The sequence below is a fragment of the Mustela erminea genome, chromosome 13 (assembly GCF_009829155.1).
Source record: "Mustela erminea isolate mMusErm1 chromosome 13, mMusErm1.Pri, whole genome shotgun sequence".
Lineage (NCBI taxonomy): Eukaryota > Metazoa > Chordata > Mammalia > Carnivora > Mustelidae > Mustela > Mustela erminea.
The window spans coordinates 60,200,879-60,219,305 of NC_045626.1; the positions used below are offsets into that span (position 1 = coordinate 60,200,879).

An 18,427-nucleotide genomic window follows, 5' to 3' on the forward strand; every position below is an offset into this window, starting at 1 on the left:
TAGGGGTTTAACAAAGTAAATGTGATTTCCCAGGGCCTCTGAAAGAGGTAATGAGCAGACTAGCATACAAGTCATGATGGTGAAAGAACTATGTTGTTTCCACGGAGAATGGTCAGTAAAGCATGAGAAACTTGGATAATCTATTAGACAAGCTGATTTCAGTATTCAATGATTAACAGATAATTATTAAATTCCTATTATGTGCCAAGCGATATGCTGATCACTGGTGAGCCGGTCTTTAATAACCAGGGCAAACACACAAGTACCAAACACCTGGATAGGAACCTATATAATACCCCCCCAAAATCATCTTTTTTTTTTTTTTAAAGATTTTATTTATTTATTTGAGAGAGAGAGCATGAGTGAGGAGAAGGTCAGAGAGAGAAGCAGACTCCCTGTGGAGCTGGGAGCCCCATGCAGGACTTGATCCCGGGACGTCAGGATCATGACCTGAGCCAAAGGCAGTAGTCCAACCAACTGAGCCACCCAGGCGTCCCCAAAGATCATCTTTTGAGGAACAAGTGAAACTGAAGCGAAGACGGTTATTTGTAATTTGCTCAAATCCACACAGCAAGGAAGAAACGAGGCCAATATTTTAACTTAGGAAAATCTGGTTGGCTCCAAACTTCATACTCCAAACCACATGATTCTACCTTAAGATATCTCAGAGTTAAGCAATGAAGTTATGAAGTCTTTTTCTCTAGATGTTTAGATAGAAGAGCTTTATCTGAAGATATAATTGAGCACCCAGTTTGGTACAGGACGGCTTGGGGGGCAGGGGGAGGGGCAGAGGGATGTGTGAAAGAAAGGTGAGCCAAGAAGGCACCAAATAGAAATTTTGTTAACTTCAAATTTTGCTTGGTGTTGGAAGGGACCTCTCATGAAAATCGGCCAGGAAGATCCACAGCTGAATGCATTTAATTTTAAAGTGAAGCATTCAGAAAATAGTCTTGTGTTTTTTCAGAAGTCTAGATCCATATCTTGGGGGGAAAAATAGGAGAACAAAAAAGATGGAGCAGATCATGCCTTTAGCTGCCCCCAAATGGCCTTTGTGGGAGCTAGGGCAATTCTCTGCCTAGTTTTCCAAGCTACTGGGCAAGGCTGGAGTGCAAACTAAAACCCTGACCAGCTCTAGCTTCCTAATTCCTTATTGTTTGCAATTTTCATCTCTTTACACCATAAACCTACCATTTCTCTACAAGATGTTTCAACATAATGTGCTCACAAAATCTAAAAACGTTTAATCCCATCGTTAGGCTGTGTAAAAGATGTACCAACAAGGCTCTTGTACAAACTCCCATTGTTCTCCCAGACTGCTAAGTGACACTCCAGAATAATTTAATATGGGTCAGCATATTTTATAAAAGGGTAGGCAGAGCAGCTTATGAAATTAAACTCTTGGAAACTCAAGACACCTTCTCAGGAAATGCCTTGTATTTATGTTTCGGTGGTGCCAGTGTTCAGCAGCATTGAAGAATCCAAGGTCGAAAAGGTCACTCCTCCTTACGAATAAAGACTAGTCACAGTTTGGGCTCAACATCGGAGTTCTGAGTTCAGACAAGTTTTTAAAACCCACTGTCACCGTAGTGTGTGGTTTTTAGCTGGGGTGAAGGCTCTTCGCTTGCATCCAAACATTTGGGAACACAGGCGCTTTGTGAGGGCGGGCGCCCGCGGGTGACCGAGCAGGCGGACAACCCCGGCGTCCCATGGCTTTCGGCAGAGGAAGAGCAACCCGTTAGTTACTGAAGGAAGCTCCTTCAGCCTGGCCGCCCCTCGGGCCACGTGCGCGCCGACCGCCTGGACCGGACGGGAGGGTCGGAGGCGCCCGCAACTGGCGCAGACACATGGGGGCCCCTTGCATAACCGGTGCCCGGCTGGAGTCGTGGCCACGGGCGCTCACGGCCCCTACCCCGAGACCTTGCTCCAGTCCTGTTCCGATGCTCCTGTCCGAGGCCCACCGTCCCCAGCACCTAACCGTTTCGCTGCACTGAGAGCTCGGAGAGGGCGGGGGCGTTCAGCGTGGAGCGGGCGGGGCGGGGCCAATCTCTGGGCGGGGCCTAACGGAGAGACGGGGTGGCGCGCGACGGGGAGGGGCGCGGCTCTGGGAGGAGGGTGGGGCTAGGGGCGGGCCAGAGGTAGAGGGACCCGAGGCGAGGAGGAGCTGGGCTCCCCGTGACGCCGGAGTCCTCGCTGGGAGGGGCGGGGCTCAGTGCTGGGGGGCGGGACTATGGGCCGGAAGGGGGCGGGGGACCGACGCCTTGGGGGCGATGGGTGGGAGGTGCGGCCGAGAGAAGGGCGGGGGGGCGGGGTGAAGAGCGGGGGGGCGGGGTTAGGGGCGGGCCTCGGGGCAGGGCCGGGGCGGGACGCGGGACGCGCCGCGCGGCTCCCCCAGCCCCGGCTCTCTCCACGCCCTTCCCGCGGGCACAGCTGTGGAGCGGGTGGAGGCCAAGGCGCTGAGTGGCGGGACTGGAAGGAAGCAGTGCTGAGCTTGGCTTCGGGGCGGCGGGAGCCGGTGGTGGCCCGGCGACGAGAGCTAGAGGTGGCGGGGCCCGGCGAGGCCACGATGAAGCCGAGCAGCGAGGACGAGGCGGCGCCCGCGGGGGGCCCCTGGGAGGAGTGCTTCGAGGCGGCTGTGCAGCTGGCGCTGCGGGCGGGACAGGTGAGCGGCACGGTCCTCCTCCCCCGCCCGGCAGGGTCCCAGCGAGCACAGTCCCAGCGGACCCGGCCGGGCGGCTCTCTGGCCGCTGGGTGCCCACTGAAAACTTCGCAGAGTACGAGCAGAAGTCCTGTGGGACGGGAAGGAGACCCTCCCGGGCTCAGGGCAGCGGGGCCGGCGCAGCGTGCGGCCGCGGGCTTAACGCCCCGGGGGGAGCGGCCCGCGGGTGCAGAGTGAGTCCGGCGAGGCCTGACCGCGTGCGGTGGGCGTCTGGTATCCGCGGGCCGAAGGTGCTGGGCGGTGATATGGTGAAAGAAGTCTTTGTGTTGGTTTACTGCACGGACCGTCCCTTTACCTTCTCCATCCCAGGAGCCCGGAGAGGTGAGCACCTCTTTCTTCGGTGGCAACCCCCCATGAAGCATGCCCGACACGGCCGCTGTCCTTTAGCAGTTAAATGAATGTCTAACTGTAGGTGACCTGATCTTTGCGTCGGAGAGAGTAGGTTAGAATATCTAGACTAGTTAAATAAGTCCTGGGATTTAAGATGCCCTCCTAGGCTTGAATGCCAAAGCAGTTTGTTTTTAAGGACCTTTGAATAGATCCTGTTGCCAGGACGTGGGTGTGGTTACCCCCAGGTTTAAACCCCTGCCGCGGGAGATCTGGCGAGCTTGCTGTTTGTCTTTCCTCAAGCATCCCAAATCTGTACTTACTCAGGCCCATAGCTGCAAAGTGGTTCCAACTCAATGTTTGGAGGAACTTGTTAACGCTGTCCAGAAGGAGGGTGAAAATCAAGCAGCATAGCCAAAGAGAACCTGTGACTTGAGTTTGAAAAGGGAGTGCAGCTCCTCTTTTCTCACTTTCATTTTTGCACTTTGTTCTCCACCTTTTCCTCAGTACCCCAAGCAGTGCCAGACACATTGTAGGATCCAGGTCCTTGTGCAGTGAATGTGCGATGGTGGTTGTCCCAGGACTGGTCAGGGCCAGGCTAGAGTCGGGAGATGGTTACTCCTGCCTTGTTAAGGTTCGTGATTGTGTTCTGGTGATCTGAAGAAGTAGTAGTGTGAGCAGATTGACTTTTTATATCCAAACAGCATTTTCTTTCTCAGGTCTAGCACTATGAAAATGCTCTGCTGGTTTTTCCTTGGTGTGAAAGTCAGGCTGTTACCAAGCCTGAATTTGTCACATGCTTGGTGGACAGTGCTTTACCTTGGTGTGAATCCTCTAATCCCCTTTAAAACTTAGGTCAACACATGAGTAGACACATCTTGTGGGAGGGACCTCCTTCTGTGCTTTGAAGGATGCCAGATTCAGCCTGTAAGGAAGGCAAGATTTAAAAGGTGGGTTGTGAAATTTCATCCCGTGGCTCTGTCTCCTTTCCTTCCTATAGGAAAAGGAGCCCCCCAGACCTTAAGTCCTAGAATGCGGAAGCTTGTAGCTGCAGGACAGACATTCTTCCTGGAAAGCAGATCCACTATGGGCAGAGAGCACTTGCTTTACCTTTCTTCCCTCTCAGGCCCCTGACTTCCTTTCCAGAGTGAGCATCATCAGGATATTTAGTAACTTTTAGGTTCTACCATAAAACTCTTCTTCCTTGAGGCTTTAAGGAGAAGCCAGCTTAGGATTCTGACCCTACATGGTAAACCCTGGTGAGTTGTTATAGGCTTCTGCAGTTTTTCAAATTTAAATCCTTGAAGAAACAGAAGTGTCTTTAAAACATTTATTTTCTTGAACAGATGCTTATATAGAAGTGGCAATATGACCAGGCACAATTCTGAGGGTCTTATTAAGAGATATCTTAAGTTTTCACAGCTAGCCAACAACAAAAGAACTTTTTTTTGAGAGTGGGGGAGGGGTATGCCATTAGGAGTGCCATTAGGAGTCCGGTCAGGGAGCCTGGAGTCCTGGGCTCCCTCTTGGGCATTATGCGATGCTTCCTGCCTGCCGGGCACTGGAGGGGAGAGTGGCTGGAATGGTCTATGGCTGGAACAAACAGAAGCCACACAAGGTCATTGCAACCTGTGTAAAGTGGGACAGATTGTCTTAATAATGTTCTCACAGGAATGGGGTGCTGATTGGAGACCTTAAATCTGGTCCTTAGCCCAGAGGATAGACCAAAGAGGCATGAAAAGGTAGTTAGTGGTGATCCTTTTCTGAATCCTCCTTAACTAAAGGAGTATTTGGCCCAGTTACAGTGGTCTTGTGGCCCCGCATGCCCACCCCCTCACCAGTACCCAAAGTTTGGCCATTTTATTAAGTCTGTTCCTCTCAGCTGCTCCTGAGACAGTTCTGTGTGCTGAATTCCTGAGTTCTGAGGGTTCTATATGCTGAAAGTAGTGTTGGGGGCATGGAGGGTGGGGAGGAACCTCCCAAGAGATAAATGTCGGGGCCCTTCATCTTTCAGACATAGATTTGGGTCAGGGCAACCCTACACACTTTTCTGCCACTGCCCCTTTACCCCATCCTAAGGTCTTCACAAAAGCTACCTGCCCCAAAGTGCTGCTCTTTCCACAGTGGCCTCCCTGGCTCCTTCTCCCTTCTTCCTTGCCTCTCCACCACCCATTCCTGCAGCCATGCTGGGGCCACTGGAGCAGGTCGTGTGTCTCCCCACCCCCACCCCCGGCTGTGGGGCTTTGGGGAAGACAGTGACTTTAGTCCCACTGGTATCACCACCACAAGTACAAATAGTAATATTCATTGAAATGGGTGTTTATCATCTTTGATATGTGAACGGAACTATCTTTTTTAGATTAAAAAAAATATCTTTTTTTTTTTAGATAAAAAGCAGAAGTAATGCTTTTTCTCATTGTCCCATAGGAGTAGATCCCGGTTTTGTTGGGCCTGAAACTTAGATAGTTTATGAGCCCTCTTGAAGGGGGGGGGGGGGAATATATATATATATTATATATATATATATATATATATATATATACACACACACACACACACACACAAAATTACAAATTCAAAATTAAGTATAAACGTTATTTGGAATAAGAAAGATCATGACAGTATAAATTTTAAGATGCTAACCAATAAAACAAGATGCATAAAAATAATTCTTTAGCTGCTTCTCAATCTTCTCTAATGCTTTTTTCCCATTTTTGGCTTCATGCTCTTTGTGCCTTCGAATGACAAGGATTTTGTGGTATTTTTCCATAGAGCCAATAGAATGATAAGTTCAAGTTGTCCTGTAGCACGACTAATTGAAATTGAGTATTGATAGTTTAGGAAAGTTTGATTAGGCTTCACATTGATTATTGGGTAGGGTTATATAGATTCTTAGGATTGCCGTCAAAGTTGAGAATCTTGTCAGTTTTCTCTTCTATGTTAATTGGAAGAGATGGAAGACTTTTCTGGCTTCTAGCTCCATGTGGTTGCTTATTTCTTTCATGATCCCCTGTGCCAGTTGCCACAGCTCATGCACACTCGTTCCTCTGGCCCTGCCCTTCATGTCCCCAGGCCAAGTCAGTCCGCATGGTGGACAGTAGAAGCATTTCTGGAAGCCATTCCCACACAGGATGGCTAATAATAACTTACAGACAGGTGTAACGGCAAGCCCAGCATATATCTCCCATCAAGCCCAAGGTAAATTTCATCTCCACTCGCCTATAGCCAAGTGCCAGGACCCACTCCAGTGCCACCCGACTCAAAATATAATGGAGGTCATGGTGGAAAGAGACAGTGCTTACATCTGCAGTTCGAAGAGCTGACTTCTACACACTTGAAAAAGGCGTTCACTGTGCTAAGGAGCTCGCAGAGCCTCAGAGAGGGCCGCTGCAGCCTTGGAGCCCCAGCTTCATTGGCTTCACAGTAAATTCATCTCTGTTGACTGGTGGGAACAAAATCTCAGGACAGGACAAGAAAGTAGAAGCCCAGGATCCATCCTCACGCAGCGCTCTAGACCTCTAGGCTCTCCAGTTGGCCTTACGTACCCTGCGGGTACTGCTTCCCAAAGCCCGATCTTGAGAAGGCAGGGTGTCGTCCCCGCAGCCCCTGTGTGGACCAGCCCTTTGGCTGGCCAGACCGAACTACTTGGTGCTTTCAAAACACACACTGTATTTTCCTGCCTTTCTTCTTAAGCTCCTTGAAAACTGTACCCTCCCTCCAGGGTTCAGTTCCCCAGCCCTTTCCTTCACGGCCTTTCCCATGTGACCTTCCTCATCATGCCTGTGCTTGGTCTGGTTGGTGTGCTTTCCCTGCGGTGCGCTCTGAATGTTGATGCTCCCTGTCCACCTCTGACTCCCCAGGGCAGAGAGCGCCCATTGGTGGGCTCGGACCAGTGTCACCCCCTCGTCTGCCTGGCTTTGCCAACCCATTGTCGTTTCTGATTTGGGATTTTACTTTTTATCAGTTAGTCACACAGAGAACTCGGTCAGTGGACTCCTCCTGAGAGGACTGTGTGGAGAACAGCAGTGCCCGGTCCCTCATCATCCTCGTGCTGCTCCCCAGACATGGCTGTTTTTCGTTTCCTGATAGTTACACCTGTCTCCTAAATCACAGGCTTCCGCTGCTCATTCTTGAGTCATCTGTTTTGGACACTGTGTTTATTATGTTGTGTGGCTGCATTACCTGATCGGGTCCGTCGTTGTCCGGGCTCATATTCTTTTTTTTTTTTTTTTTTTAAAGATTTTTTATTTATTAATTTGACAGAGAGAAATCACAAGTAGACGGAGAGGCAGCCAGAGAGAGAGAGAGAGGGAAGCAGGCTCTCTGCTCAGCAGAGAGCCCGATGCGGGACTCGATCCCAGGACCCTGAGATCATGACCTGAGCCGAAGGCAGCGGTTTAACCCACTGAGCCACCCAGGCGCCCCGGGCTCATATTCTGATGACCACACGACTGTAATGGCCGGTTGAGCCGGATGTACAGTTGTATTATGTATTTTCTTTCTGAGGCAACTCGTATTTCCCTTAAAACAACAACAACAAGTTTTGTTTGGTTTCGTTCCGTTTTGTTTTCATTTGCTTAGCCTTCCGTGTACCTGCCAGCAGTCACCTTCCAGACTTCCCAACAGAATTTTTAGTAATCTCCTCAGTGTGGTCAAACCCATCAGGTTCATTGCTGTGGAGAAGGGATGTTCAAACATTCACATACATCAGAAGCACCTAGAAGGCTTGTTAAGGTAGACTGAGTCCCATCCCCAGAGTTTCTGACCCACTGGGTGAGGAGCCGGACCGAGAATTAGCATTTCTCCCAAGATGCTTCTGGTCTGGAGACAGCACGTTGAGAACCACTGCTGTATTTTGTTATGTGAATAAGTGACTGTTTACTCAGCTCTTGAGGAAACTTGGGATAATGTCCAGCTTGGAGTTATTTATGGATAGTGTTGTTGTGAACATTCCCGCATGTGTTTCGTGGTTATGTCTGTATCCATTTCTGCTGGCAGTATTTTAACAAAAGGAGTGAAATTATTGCTGCGTCACCAGGTGTGAAATCCCATCAGGTGGTTTTCTAGTCGATGTACCAATTTCCACGGCTCCCGGCACGGGTTAGGACCCCTCTTGCTCCACATCTTGGGTAACAAACACTTGGGTTGTCTGTCTTTTCCACTGTAGCCATTCTGATGAGTTTGAGGTGGTATTTCATTGTTTTAATTTGCACGTCCGAAATGACTAATGAGCCTAAGTGCCTTTTCATGTGTTGCTTGGCTTGGCTAGCTCCTGTTTCTACAATGGTGGTACTAAAATGCTGCCTCAAAATGTATTCCCCCACTGAACAAACACTCACTGAGTGACTCTGGAAAGGGCTGTACCTTTACTCTGAGTGTGATAAGGAAGTTCTGGGCAGTCCCCATCCGGGGCCCTACAGGGCAGCAGGGAGCCCGCCCTGGCGGCTGTGTGGGGCCCTACAACTCCTTGGGGGACCAGGATGGGTGTCTGATAGGAGCTGTTCACATGGTGCATGTGAGAGATGAGGGTGCATTGACTGGGATGCAGCGAAGAAGGCGGTAGAGCGGCTGCATTTCTGAGGCTGAGCTGCTGGGCTGGCTGTTGGAGTGGAGGCAGGGGGGAGGGAGGGAGGGGCAGGGATGCCTGCAAAACTGGTTGAATGGATCTGCCATCTCCCAAAGTGGGGAAACAGCAGGAGAAACAGGTTTGGAGGTAGAAGTCGAGTGTGTTTTGAGCACGTCAGGCTTGAATTGCTGGTGGATTTCTAAATGGAGGTGTTGCCTTTGCATCCAGAGTTCAGAGGAGAGGTTGAGGGTGGAGACACCCATTTGGGAGCCCTTGGCCTGGGATGGGCTTTCAGGCCAGGTCTTTGGATGGGGAGAGAGCAGGTTCATCCACCCACGGACTCCACCTTGGGATGATCCCAAGTCAAGCTCCGAGATTTTCTCTGGGAGATTCCCGGATGTCAGTGTGTGGAGGTCGTGGGTCACCCATTTCTTTCAAAAGAGACTCCCTGCTCCTCTCCCATTGGGGCTCAATGTGTCCGCCACTGGAGGAAGGGGAGTAGTGGGTGGAGAGTTCTCCACTGCCCACCTCCTGTTCCTCACCTCCCCTGACCCCAGGGGGCATTTTGTGCCCCAGGTCCTGGCCTCCGTTTTCTGCCTGGCTCCACAGGTGGGAGTCAGTTTGCACTTACAGTTGTAAAACTTTCTCCAACATTTGAAACCTCAGCCAAGACAGAGCTCGAGAGAGACAACTGGCAGGCGCAGAGTAGCAGCTGCCCTTTTGGGGGCACATGTGGCCCAAGTGTCCAGGGCCCATCCCTCTCTGACCCTGTGTTCGAGGCCAACTGGCCGTTTTCCTTGTATGCTGCGGTAGGGGAAGAGGCTTGTTTCTTCTGCCCACTCTGCTAACTTGGGAGCTGGGGTGGAGGATGAGAAGGAGCCCTTTGTTTCAGAGGGATTTGCATCTGCGCTGGCGGGAAGAGCCCCGTGAAATCCCCCATCTTACTAAAGGGGTGGAAGCAAAGGCTGGCGTCACTCCCACATGGAGGTAAATCAGCCTTCATGGCCCGAGATGCTTACTCGCTAACCCAGATGGGGCACTCGTTAGTGGAGAAGACAGTAGTCCGGGGCCGAGGGGGGAGTAGGCTGAAATCTCACCACTTAGACGTGGAAGGGATGCTGGTGAGTTCTAGCGCTGCCCACCCTCCAGCCCCAGCCCTAGGCCTGGGGGGCTGGCTGGCGGAGCTCAGCCCAGAGACCCTGAAGTGTGGAGAGAAGGGGATTCTTTTCTCCCCCAAGGAACTTTTAAAGAAAACTTTTAATAGTAAAATGATTATACATTCACAGGTAATTGCAGAAATAACACAGAGAGGTCTAGTTTCAGATTTTATCCAGTTTCTCCTGATGGTTATATTTCCACGTCATAGAATATTACATAGAAATAAAAAAGGATGAACTATTGATACACCCAACAACTTGCATGGATCTCCGAGGGAAAAAAACCCAAGTTTCAAAAGGCTGAGTAATGCACTATTCCATTCATGTAACAGTCCCCAAACACGAAAATTATAAAGATGGAAAAGTTAGTGGTTGTCAGTGATTGGGGATCACATGAGGAAAGGGCAGGGTGAGGAGTGTGACTATAAGGGGCAACAGGAGGGAGATCTTGGTGTTGATGGAGTGGTTCTGTGTCTTGATTGGGCAGTGGTCCCATGAATTAACACATGTGGTAAAAGGCTGTCCGGCTGCAACACCCATTTTACCAATGTCAGTTTTTAAAATTTGATAATAGACCCTAGTTACCTAAAATAGACCCATCAGGGGAAGGGGACTCCTGCATGCAGGCTTCTCCCCGTCTCTTGACCTCATGAGGCTGGAACCAAAGGCTGGCGGGCTCACGTTTGTCTCCCGTGGGCAATGAGGGGAGAATTCAGCAGTGGGGTGTGTCCCATCCATATATTAAGCCAGTTTCACGGTCTCTGTGCCCTCTGTCCCAGCTCCCAACCCCAGGGGGCCAGGGGAGTGCTGGGCTGCCTGCGTGGTACACTGGGCATGAAGCGGGCCTTGCAGCCCCCCATCCCCCACCCCCAGGCCTCCTGGGACAGAGGCCTCAGCTGATGATCACGGTAGCCCGCAGGATGGCTGTGATGGCCATTCTCCCAGGCCCTGGAAGATGGAACAGCTTCCTGAAAGGAGTCATACCTGCCCTGTGACTGTGAAAGGAAAAGTGGGACTCACTAGAGAAGTTGGGTGATGGGCTTGGGGAGGGTAGGGGGTGGTGAGGGGGTAAGGGCAGAGAGAGAAGATGGACACCCTGAGGGGAGAAAGCCAAGGGTGGCACTTGGGAATGGCAAGGAGGTCACCTTGGGTAAAGCTTGAGATGGAAGAGGAGAGTCAAACCAGTGGGTGGGTGAGGTTTAGGTGGGGCACGAGGAGGCCCTTAGTGGATGATGGGTTGCAGGGGGCTGTCCTGCTCAGACTGACCAAGGTGAGTCCCCATGGTAGTGCGGTGGGCAGCCTTGGCCATGAATTGTAAGGTGACGGAGACCTTGTGGAGAGCCTGTGGGTTTCTGGCTCAGGACGCAGGGTGGATTCCATTGCTTGAGAGCTCCACACAGGACAGGGACGAGGGATCCCTGGGGGACCAGCCCCAGTCAGCCGTGGAAGACTGGGAGCACCTGCTGTGTGATCCTTTTCCTGCATTTACAGCTGTGACCATGGGCAACTTTTCCTCATTTCTTGGTGCCTCAGTTTCCTCACTGGAACGTGAGAAGAGAATTATTACTGTGTGGGAGTTACTGTGAGGGTTCACTGGTTGATATGCGTGAACTACTTGGAATGGTGCCAGGACAGAGTGAGCCCCCAGGCGGTGTGAGTGCTGGCAGGGGGATGACCTGGCCATGGGGATGCGGTAGCTGGGGTGCTGGGGGTTGCCCTGCTGGCAGGGCCCAGCCTAAGACCTTGGACCCTTGTAAGGAGTGGCCTGAGGTGGAGAGGGTCTGGTGACACAGAAAAGGTTGCTGCAGTATGAGTGAAGGTGTCCCCAGGATGTGGCACATGAGGTGGCCAGGCGCCCAGTGGGCCCAGTGTGGAGGCACTGGGGTGCAAGGGAGACAGGAGGCAGGGGGTGACTGGAGTTTAGAAAGTAGTGATGGCAAGTTGGAGGAAAGTTAGCTGTGAATCTGAAGAGGGAGGCAGTTACACTGGAGAGCTGTGAGACTTGCTGGCCTAGGAGCCCAAGGGAATCTGGCGTCCCTGGCCCACCTCTGCTTTAACCAGCTCCTCCTCTTTCCCGTGATTAAAGTTCATTTGTGAGGTATTAGCCGATGTTACCTGCTGACCTCTGTGCTACACGAGAGCCACATGGAATTCACTTTCTAGGTTTTACAGAGTGTCCTGCGTCTTAGGGTTTTCCAGAGAAGCAGAACCAACTGGAGGCCAGCAAGTTCTGGTGGGCCGGCAGCCTGGACACCCAGGGAGAGCCAGGGACCTGCTCAGAAGCCGCAGGCAGGAAGAGCCGATGTTGCAGATGAAGTCAACCATAGTCTCTGGAGAGTTCTCATTCAGAAGGGTCAGGATTTTCCCTCTGTTCAGGCCTTCCACTAGTGGGACAAGGCCTACCTCTATCAGGAAGGGCAGTCTGCTTTCCTGGTTAAAGTGTTACTCTCATCCAAAAACAACACTTGCACAAGAACCCAGACTACCGTGGACCGGTCAAGTCAACAGTAAGCTGAACCATCAGATCACACTCACTTGTGCTCGAACCTGTGTAAACCTGAGATGTGCAGTCGGGGCCATCAGGACGATACCCCCAGTAGCCACGTTTTCCCGATCCAACAGAGGAAAGCCCTGCAGTCTCTCAGAAGCCGCACTTCCGGCAGAGTTCTTGAGGCGAGCTGTTCCCTGGGCTTGGGGGCACACACAGGTGGGTCACTCTGGGGTCTGGGAGACTGACGGACGGTGCAGCAGACTTGGGACAGGAGCACAGAATCAAGATGGCATACAGACAAGGAGGCATTGGGACAGGACCCCGCATGACGCCGCTGACACCGAAGAGGATGGCGTCTCTCTTCTTTTCCATTTGGAAGTCAGGCTTCAGGACTGAAAGCCCATGCCTTCTGTGTTACACATTAACAGAATGTTATCTGGAGGGAGAGACCCAGGCCAGGAGGTCCATGGAATGCGTGCTTCGTTGGCAAGCAGCTGAAAAACATTAATTAAAAAAACAGTGTACACTGACTTACTGCTGGCAGAATGAGAATATTTACATTCTAGGAGCGAAAATCACTGTGGTAAAGGGCTGTGGCAGGGACCTGTCCTGGCAGCCCCAGGGAATGGGCCTGTGGGGAGAGGCTGGACTGTTTCTCTCAACGGCTGTTCCTTGCAGGGTAGGAACATTTATGAGTTAAACTTTTCCTAACCTATTATTTTGTCATCCCGTCTGAGATCTCTACCTTGTGTACAGGTTTTGGTTTTTTGTCGTAAGTCATAAAGTCCCTCAGGTATTTGCCCTCAAAAACAACAGGGTGGCGCAAGTCTTTGCGTATATGGACATCATTTTGTGTCCCAAGACCTTTACATAGGATTCCTCCTGTAATTCTTACAAGCACCCGGTGTCTGAGGTGTGACTGTTACTACAGGTGAGGGAACTAGGGCTCCAAGAAGCTCAGTGATCCCCCACCCCCAACCCCCGGTCTCCCAGCTGGAATTCAGGTCTGTGTGATTCCACATTGTGGGGGTATCGTCGGGGCTCCCTAGTGATGCTATGAAATGGGTCCAAGTAAGAATTGCATTTCCTGCCTGAAGTACTAGAAGAGCTAGCGTTTCCGAGTCATGGGCAACTGGGGGGAGGCTAGTTTATAGAGCTTCCCCACACTGGGAAATCCCACCGGCCCCCATTTGTAAAGTCCCAGCACAATCCCTATTGCCTTGCTGGAGAGGGGGATGGGGGTTGTTGTGGGAAGTGGGGTGGGGCCTGGTGGGGCCTGCCTGGTGAGGGAGGGCTGGGTCCTAGAGCTGCTACTATGGAAGGCAGAGCTCCTTGCCCTCCAGAAGCATCTAGAAGGCTGTGCCTTCCAGTGATGTGTGTTTGCCCTAACCAAGATGTGCCTGGTACTGTGGGAACCACTGAGTCAGGAGGAAGAGCCTCACCCAGGGTGAGTGGGCGGAGGGATCCATAGGCAGCTTCCTGGAGGAGCCAGATGGGAGCAGGGTCCTGCAGGACAAACGGGGTCGGCCGTTGCAGGAGGAAGGAACATCGTGTCCCAAGACAAAGCTGTGGAAGGGAGAACAGCAGAGAGTGACTGAGTGTGGCAGGGGCATGAGTGCTGCACAGGCTGGCCACAGAGGTCCTCACCCACAGGACGGGGGCCTGCCATCCTCGTGGGGGGCCCGACAAAGCCGCAGGGGGTGCCAGGAGCGAGATTGGCTCTCTGGAGAGGCTGCTGTGCTCGGAGCGGACAGCGCTTCAAAGGAGCAAGGCCAAAGGCAGTTGGGAGGCTGAGCGACACAAGCAGGTGATGGCAGGCCATGGGAGAATGTTAGCAGCCTTGGGTTTTGGAAATCACTCAGAAATGGGATCTGCATATCTGGGCGTGTCAGAGGATGAGAGGGAGCAGTTGAGGTATCCCAGTGGATGGGACCCAGGCCTGAAGCAGCATCAGCGGGTGAGAGGGAGGCCGGCCGTAGCACCGCACTGCAAGTTGCCGAGGAACAAGGATGGCGGTTGGGCCTGCCCTGCCGATGGGACGCAGGGTGTGCCAGCTCCACGGCTTTCCTTGTGACACATGCCACATTGAAATGATCGTAGCACAGGAGTAATAAACATTAATAGACACAGACAAGAAATATTTTGAGAAAGCACATGATTCGCCCCTCTCCTCCTGCATCCATAACTCTCCCCTCTGTGTGGTTTGTAGTGAGGGTCTGGGTCCTCTGGAAAGCGTGCCCAGGTGCCGTCAGACCTTCCCCTTACTCCCCACACGGGTCCCGAGCCTGCCGTTCCCCAACACACCAGAGTTGGGTGTATTTTGGATCTGGAAGACCAAATGCATAAATAGCAGGGCTTCCCAAGAACATTTGCTGAAAAGGCTTTCCACCTGAGTTACCTAGGAGCTCAGTGTGTGGCAGCTGGGAAATCTTCATTCCGATGTCCCTCAAGACTTGACCGTGGAGCAGGCCCTGCATAGGGCACAAAGTCTACCCATGGGAGGTGGATACAGAGACAGGACTGACGGGGCTCCTTTCCCGGCATGGACCAACGTGGAATCGCAAGGGGCCAGCAGTGCGGCTTGCACAAGTGCCCTAGCAGCACACTTGGAGGGCCGATTTCCCTCTGCCTGCAGAGGCTGGAGACTCGTCAGAGAGGAGGTGATGTGTGAGCAGAGTCCCAGAGAGAACCCATGGGCCAGAAGAAGGCTGGCGGTTCTGTGGGGGGAGGCTTGAGGGTGAATGATTACTTTGGCTGGAGCACAGCAGTCATGGAGCGAGGGGGGGGGGGGGGCGGGGGATACAAGCATGCAGAGGTCAGATAGGCCCGCTTGTTAGGTTGCTGGTTCGGCTTCCTTCACAGACCAGCGACAGAAGCAAGGCAGGTTTCTTTCTCTTTCCCACGGCAGCCCAGTTAAGTCTGGGGAATGGGGGCTCTGCTTCTCGAAGTCACTCAGGGACCCAGGCTCCTTGTCGCTTGTTGCTTTAAGGAGGTGCTCTCTTCCCACGTGACCAAAGCTGACCTCTCGCCACAGCCACATCGCCAACTGGTGGCAAAGGGGAAAAGGACAGGGAGGGAGTAGTGTGCAAATGGTGGCCTTTTAAGGGTGTGACTCAGAAGTTGCACACATCGCTTACGTTCACCTCCTCTTGGACAGAGCACAGGGCCACGCCTCCCTGTGCAAGAGGCAGAGAGATGTGAGCTATTGAGCCTTGCTAAACCTGGGGCTCCTGTTCAAGAAAAAAGAAGAGAATACTGGCTATTGGGGATCAGATAGTCTCTGCAAGAGATCAACTCCCAAGAAGCTGTGGTTATGCCACCTTCAGGGGTTTTGTGTTCTCAGTGCCAGGGAGCCATGAAGTGCTTTATGCTGGGGAGATGTGTGATTAAGATCAGGGCATTAGGAAGCCCTGCTGACTGTCGTGTGGTAAGTGGACAGGAGTGTCATAAAGCAGATTCGGGCTGGCTCCAGGGGGTGGGGCTGGTGGATGGAGGTTAGAGGAGGGGACTCCGAGCACATCTTAACTTTCTCACCAGGTTGCCAAAACCCACAGTGAAACTAAACAAAGAGCAAGGTGGTCAGTGTTGATACAAACAGTAACGGTCCAGTTGGAAAAAATGTGCAGAATCTATTCAAGCAGTCTGATGTGTATTTTCTTCACAAGTCAAAGAATTCTGAGCACCTACTCTAATGCCGGGTATGGTTCTAGAGGCAAGGGATGTGGCAAAGAACCAAATAGAGCATCTCCTGCTCTCCTGGGGAGACATACCATCAACTAAAGGGACAAACAGGATAATTTCAGATGGCACGAAGTTCTGGTTAGACCAGAAAATACAAAGTCCTTGGGACAGAAAGAAATTTGGTGTGGATCAGCTAGAAAACCAGAGTGGCAGAGGCATGGCGAGCATGGGGGTGGCCTGTGGGAGGTGAGATGTGTAAGTCTGGGGCTTTTTCCTAAAAGCCATGGCAGCCATTGGGCAGTTCTAAGCACTAACATGATAGGAGCTGACGTATGCTTTTTAAAAATCGCTCTAGCTTCACCCCAGAGACTGCAAGGTTCAGAGTTGGCATCCCAACGTTGAACTGTGTGGATGCTCATGACGTGTGCGGAGAGGGGCAAGGGTAACAGGAAGCCTTTGTCCCCTCAGGGTCGCAGTCCCAGGACTTGTGTGTGGCACCAGGTCAGAACATCCCAGAGGACCCTGTGTCATTCTGGGGTTTGAGAACCTGCTCTCAGGTCAACCACTCTGGTGTGGCCCCCACAGAACTTGTCAGAAATGCAAATGTCAGGCCCCAAACCCCACACCCACTTGACCAGTTTTTACTTCAGCAAGACCTCAGGTGACTCATGCACAGCGAAGTTTGAGAACCTCTGGTGCCATGTGCTCTGGTCTTCCTCTCTCCTTCCCTCTAACTATATGTATACACACCCCACACACAACCGTACACACTCCCTTCACTCCTCCCCACACACACAGGGAGCACACACTTATCCCATTCACGCACATAAACCACACAGGTATCTCACACACAGATACACAAACCACACACATCACATGCACCCACATAAACCACACGGCTACACACACAAATATACAAACCACACACATCACATATGCATAAACCACACAGACATCACATTTGTGCACATATAAACATAGGCACACACACCACACTCAATTGCCATACAAAATACTAGCTCACTGCCAAATAACCTAGATAGGAGGTCTGGACTAGCCCAAAATTTAGGGATCCCTAGAGAACAAGGCAGTGCCATAGGAGTTAGATTTGAGGAGTTTCAAATTTATAAACGTGGAACCTGTGGAGATTCGTTTGGTAGGAACTTAACTATGTGCAAATTGACATTTTAAGGAGATTAGCCTGACAGTGCTAGGCAGGGTGTTGGCAAAAAGAGGGGCCAGGAAGACCCCATGTGGCAGACAGTCTGGGGACTGGTGCAGAAATGTTAATGGATTATGCACGAGTGCTGTATGCTTTGTCTTTTGCAGTATTTACAAAACTATACTTGAGATTTTCTGATTTTCTGGAATATGTATCTGTTGGCGACGAAAATGAGAAACGGAAGGAAACCTGTCCAGGCTCAGCCCTGTTCGGGGGGGCAGTAATGTGAGGAGCATAAAAAGTGGGGATATGGAGTCTGGGTAGCTGAGTGACTGATGGTGCTTTGGAAAGAAATTCAGCATCTTGAGGTGGTAGCCAGTGTTGGAGGAAAGGTCTGAATTCGAGTTTAGGTGTCCTGACTTTGCCGTCATGCTGCGGGAAACACTGAGCTTTTACAACAGACAGAAATATTTAAAAAAAAAAAAAAAAAAAAAAAAGCCCGGGGTGCCTGGAGTGCCTTTTATTTCACAGAGTGGACCTGGTCCTTCTCAAGGTGTCCTGTGACTGATGAACCACTCCACGTGGCTTCCTGCGTGGGCCTTCCAGGGGTTCCTGGAGCTGGATCTGGTGCCTTCCAGGCCTCACCTCTATATTTGGCCGCAGCAGGTTTGGATCAGGTAGTCTGCCTGTGAGCCCAGACCTGGGGGTCAGCGAGGTCCTGGCACCGAAGCCAGCCGCTGGGTGCGTCTGCCGTGGCGGGTGGTGTTGCCCTGACGAGAGCGGCAGGGAGGAAGAGTGTGCCTTCCTGTTGGTGAAGGACCTCTTAACCTCTCCCAGGTCTCCCTGTTTGAATGTTTGTAATCTGGATTCACAAGAGCGTGATCTACTCTATGTGATGTGTAAAGTGAATTAGGGAAAATACATTTTTACAATGAATCAGAATCTTGGGGGCGAAGGCATGTGAGTTACATCCTCCTACACTGAATGAAAATTCATGGTCTTTTTTCTTTTCCTTCAGAGAATCGCTCCACAGGTAGTACAGGCTAGCTTCAACAAGTGAGCCCACCTGTCTGGTGGAAGGATAGTGGGTAGTTAGGCTCACTAGGCGCCCCAACAGAAGCTCCTGGGTGTGGTGTTGAGCTCCTGCAGCCTGCCTGTGATGGAAGCAGCCAGCGGCCCTCAGCCCCATGCCCGCCGCCTGCTTCGTTCAGTTGGTACACAGGAGGCGAGGGCGCATTCATCTGGCGGGTGGGGAAGCGGGGACCAGGGTGGGGAAGCGGAGACCATCCATTTCACTACCTGCTTTACTTTCCTGTACTTTTATTTC

The 18,427-nt window shown here is 51.7% G+C and overlaps 1 protein-coding gene and 1 long non-coding RNA gene across 2 annotated transcripts in view; one reads left to right on the forward strand and one right to left on the reverse strand.

Annotated features, from left to right (window-relative positions):
• The first annotated feature begins 2,328 nt into the window (after positions 1-2,328).
• The window catches only part of IMPA2 (inositol monophosphatase 2), a 42,551-nt gene continuing 26,452 nt past the window's right edge, over positions 2,329-18,427 (forward strand). The window contains exon 1 of the mRNA XM_032310386.1: positions 2,329-2,659. Coding sequence (XP_032166277.1) covers positions 2,564-2,659 — 96 coding nt within the window. The 5' untranslated portion in view covers positions 2,329-2,563. The remainder of the gene's footprint in view (positions 2,660-18,427) is intronic.
• On the reverse strand, positions 10,026-15,248 carry LOC116571892. The gene is made up of 3 exons (XR_004278027.1): positions 14,656-15,248; positions 13,700-13,823; positions 10,026-12,751 (listed from the first exon to the last, which is right to left on the reverse strand). It is a non-coding gene; the product is annotated as an uncharacterized LOC116571892 (long non-coding RNA).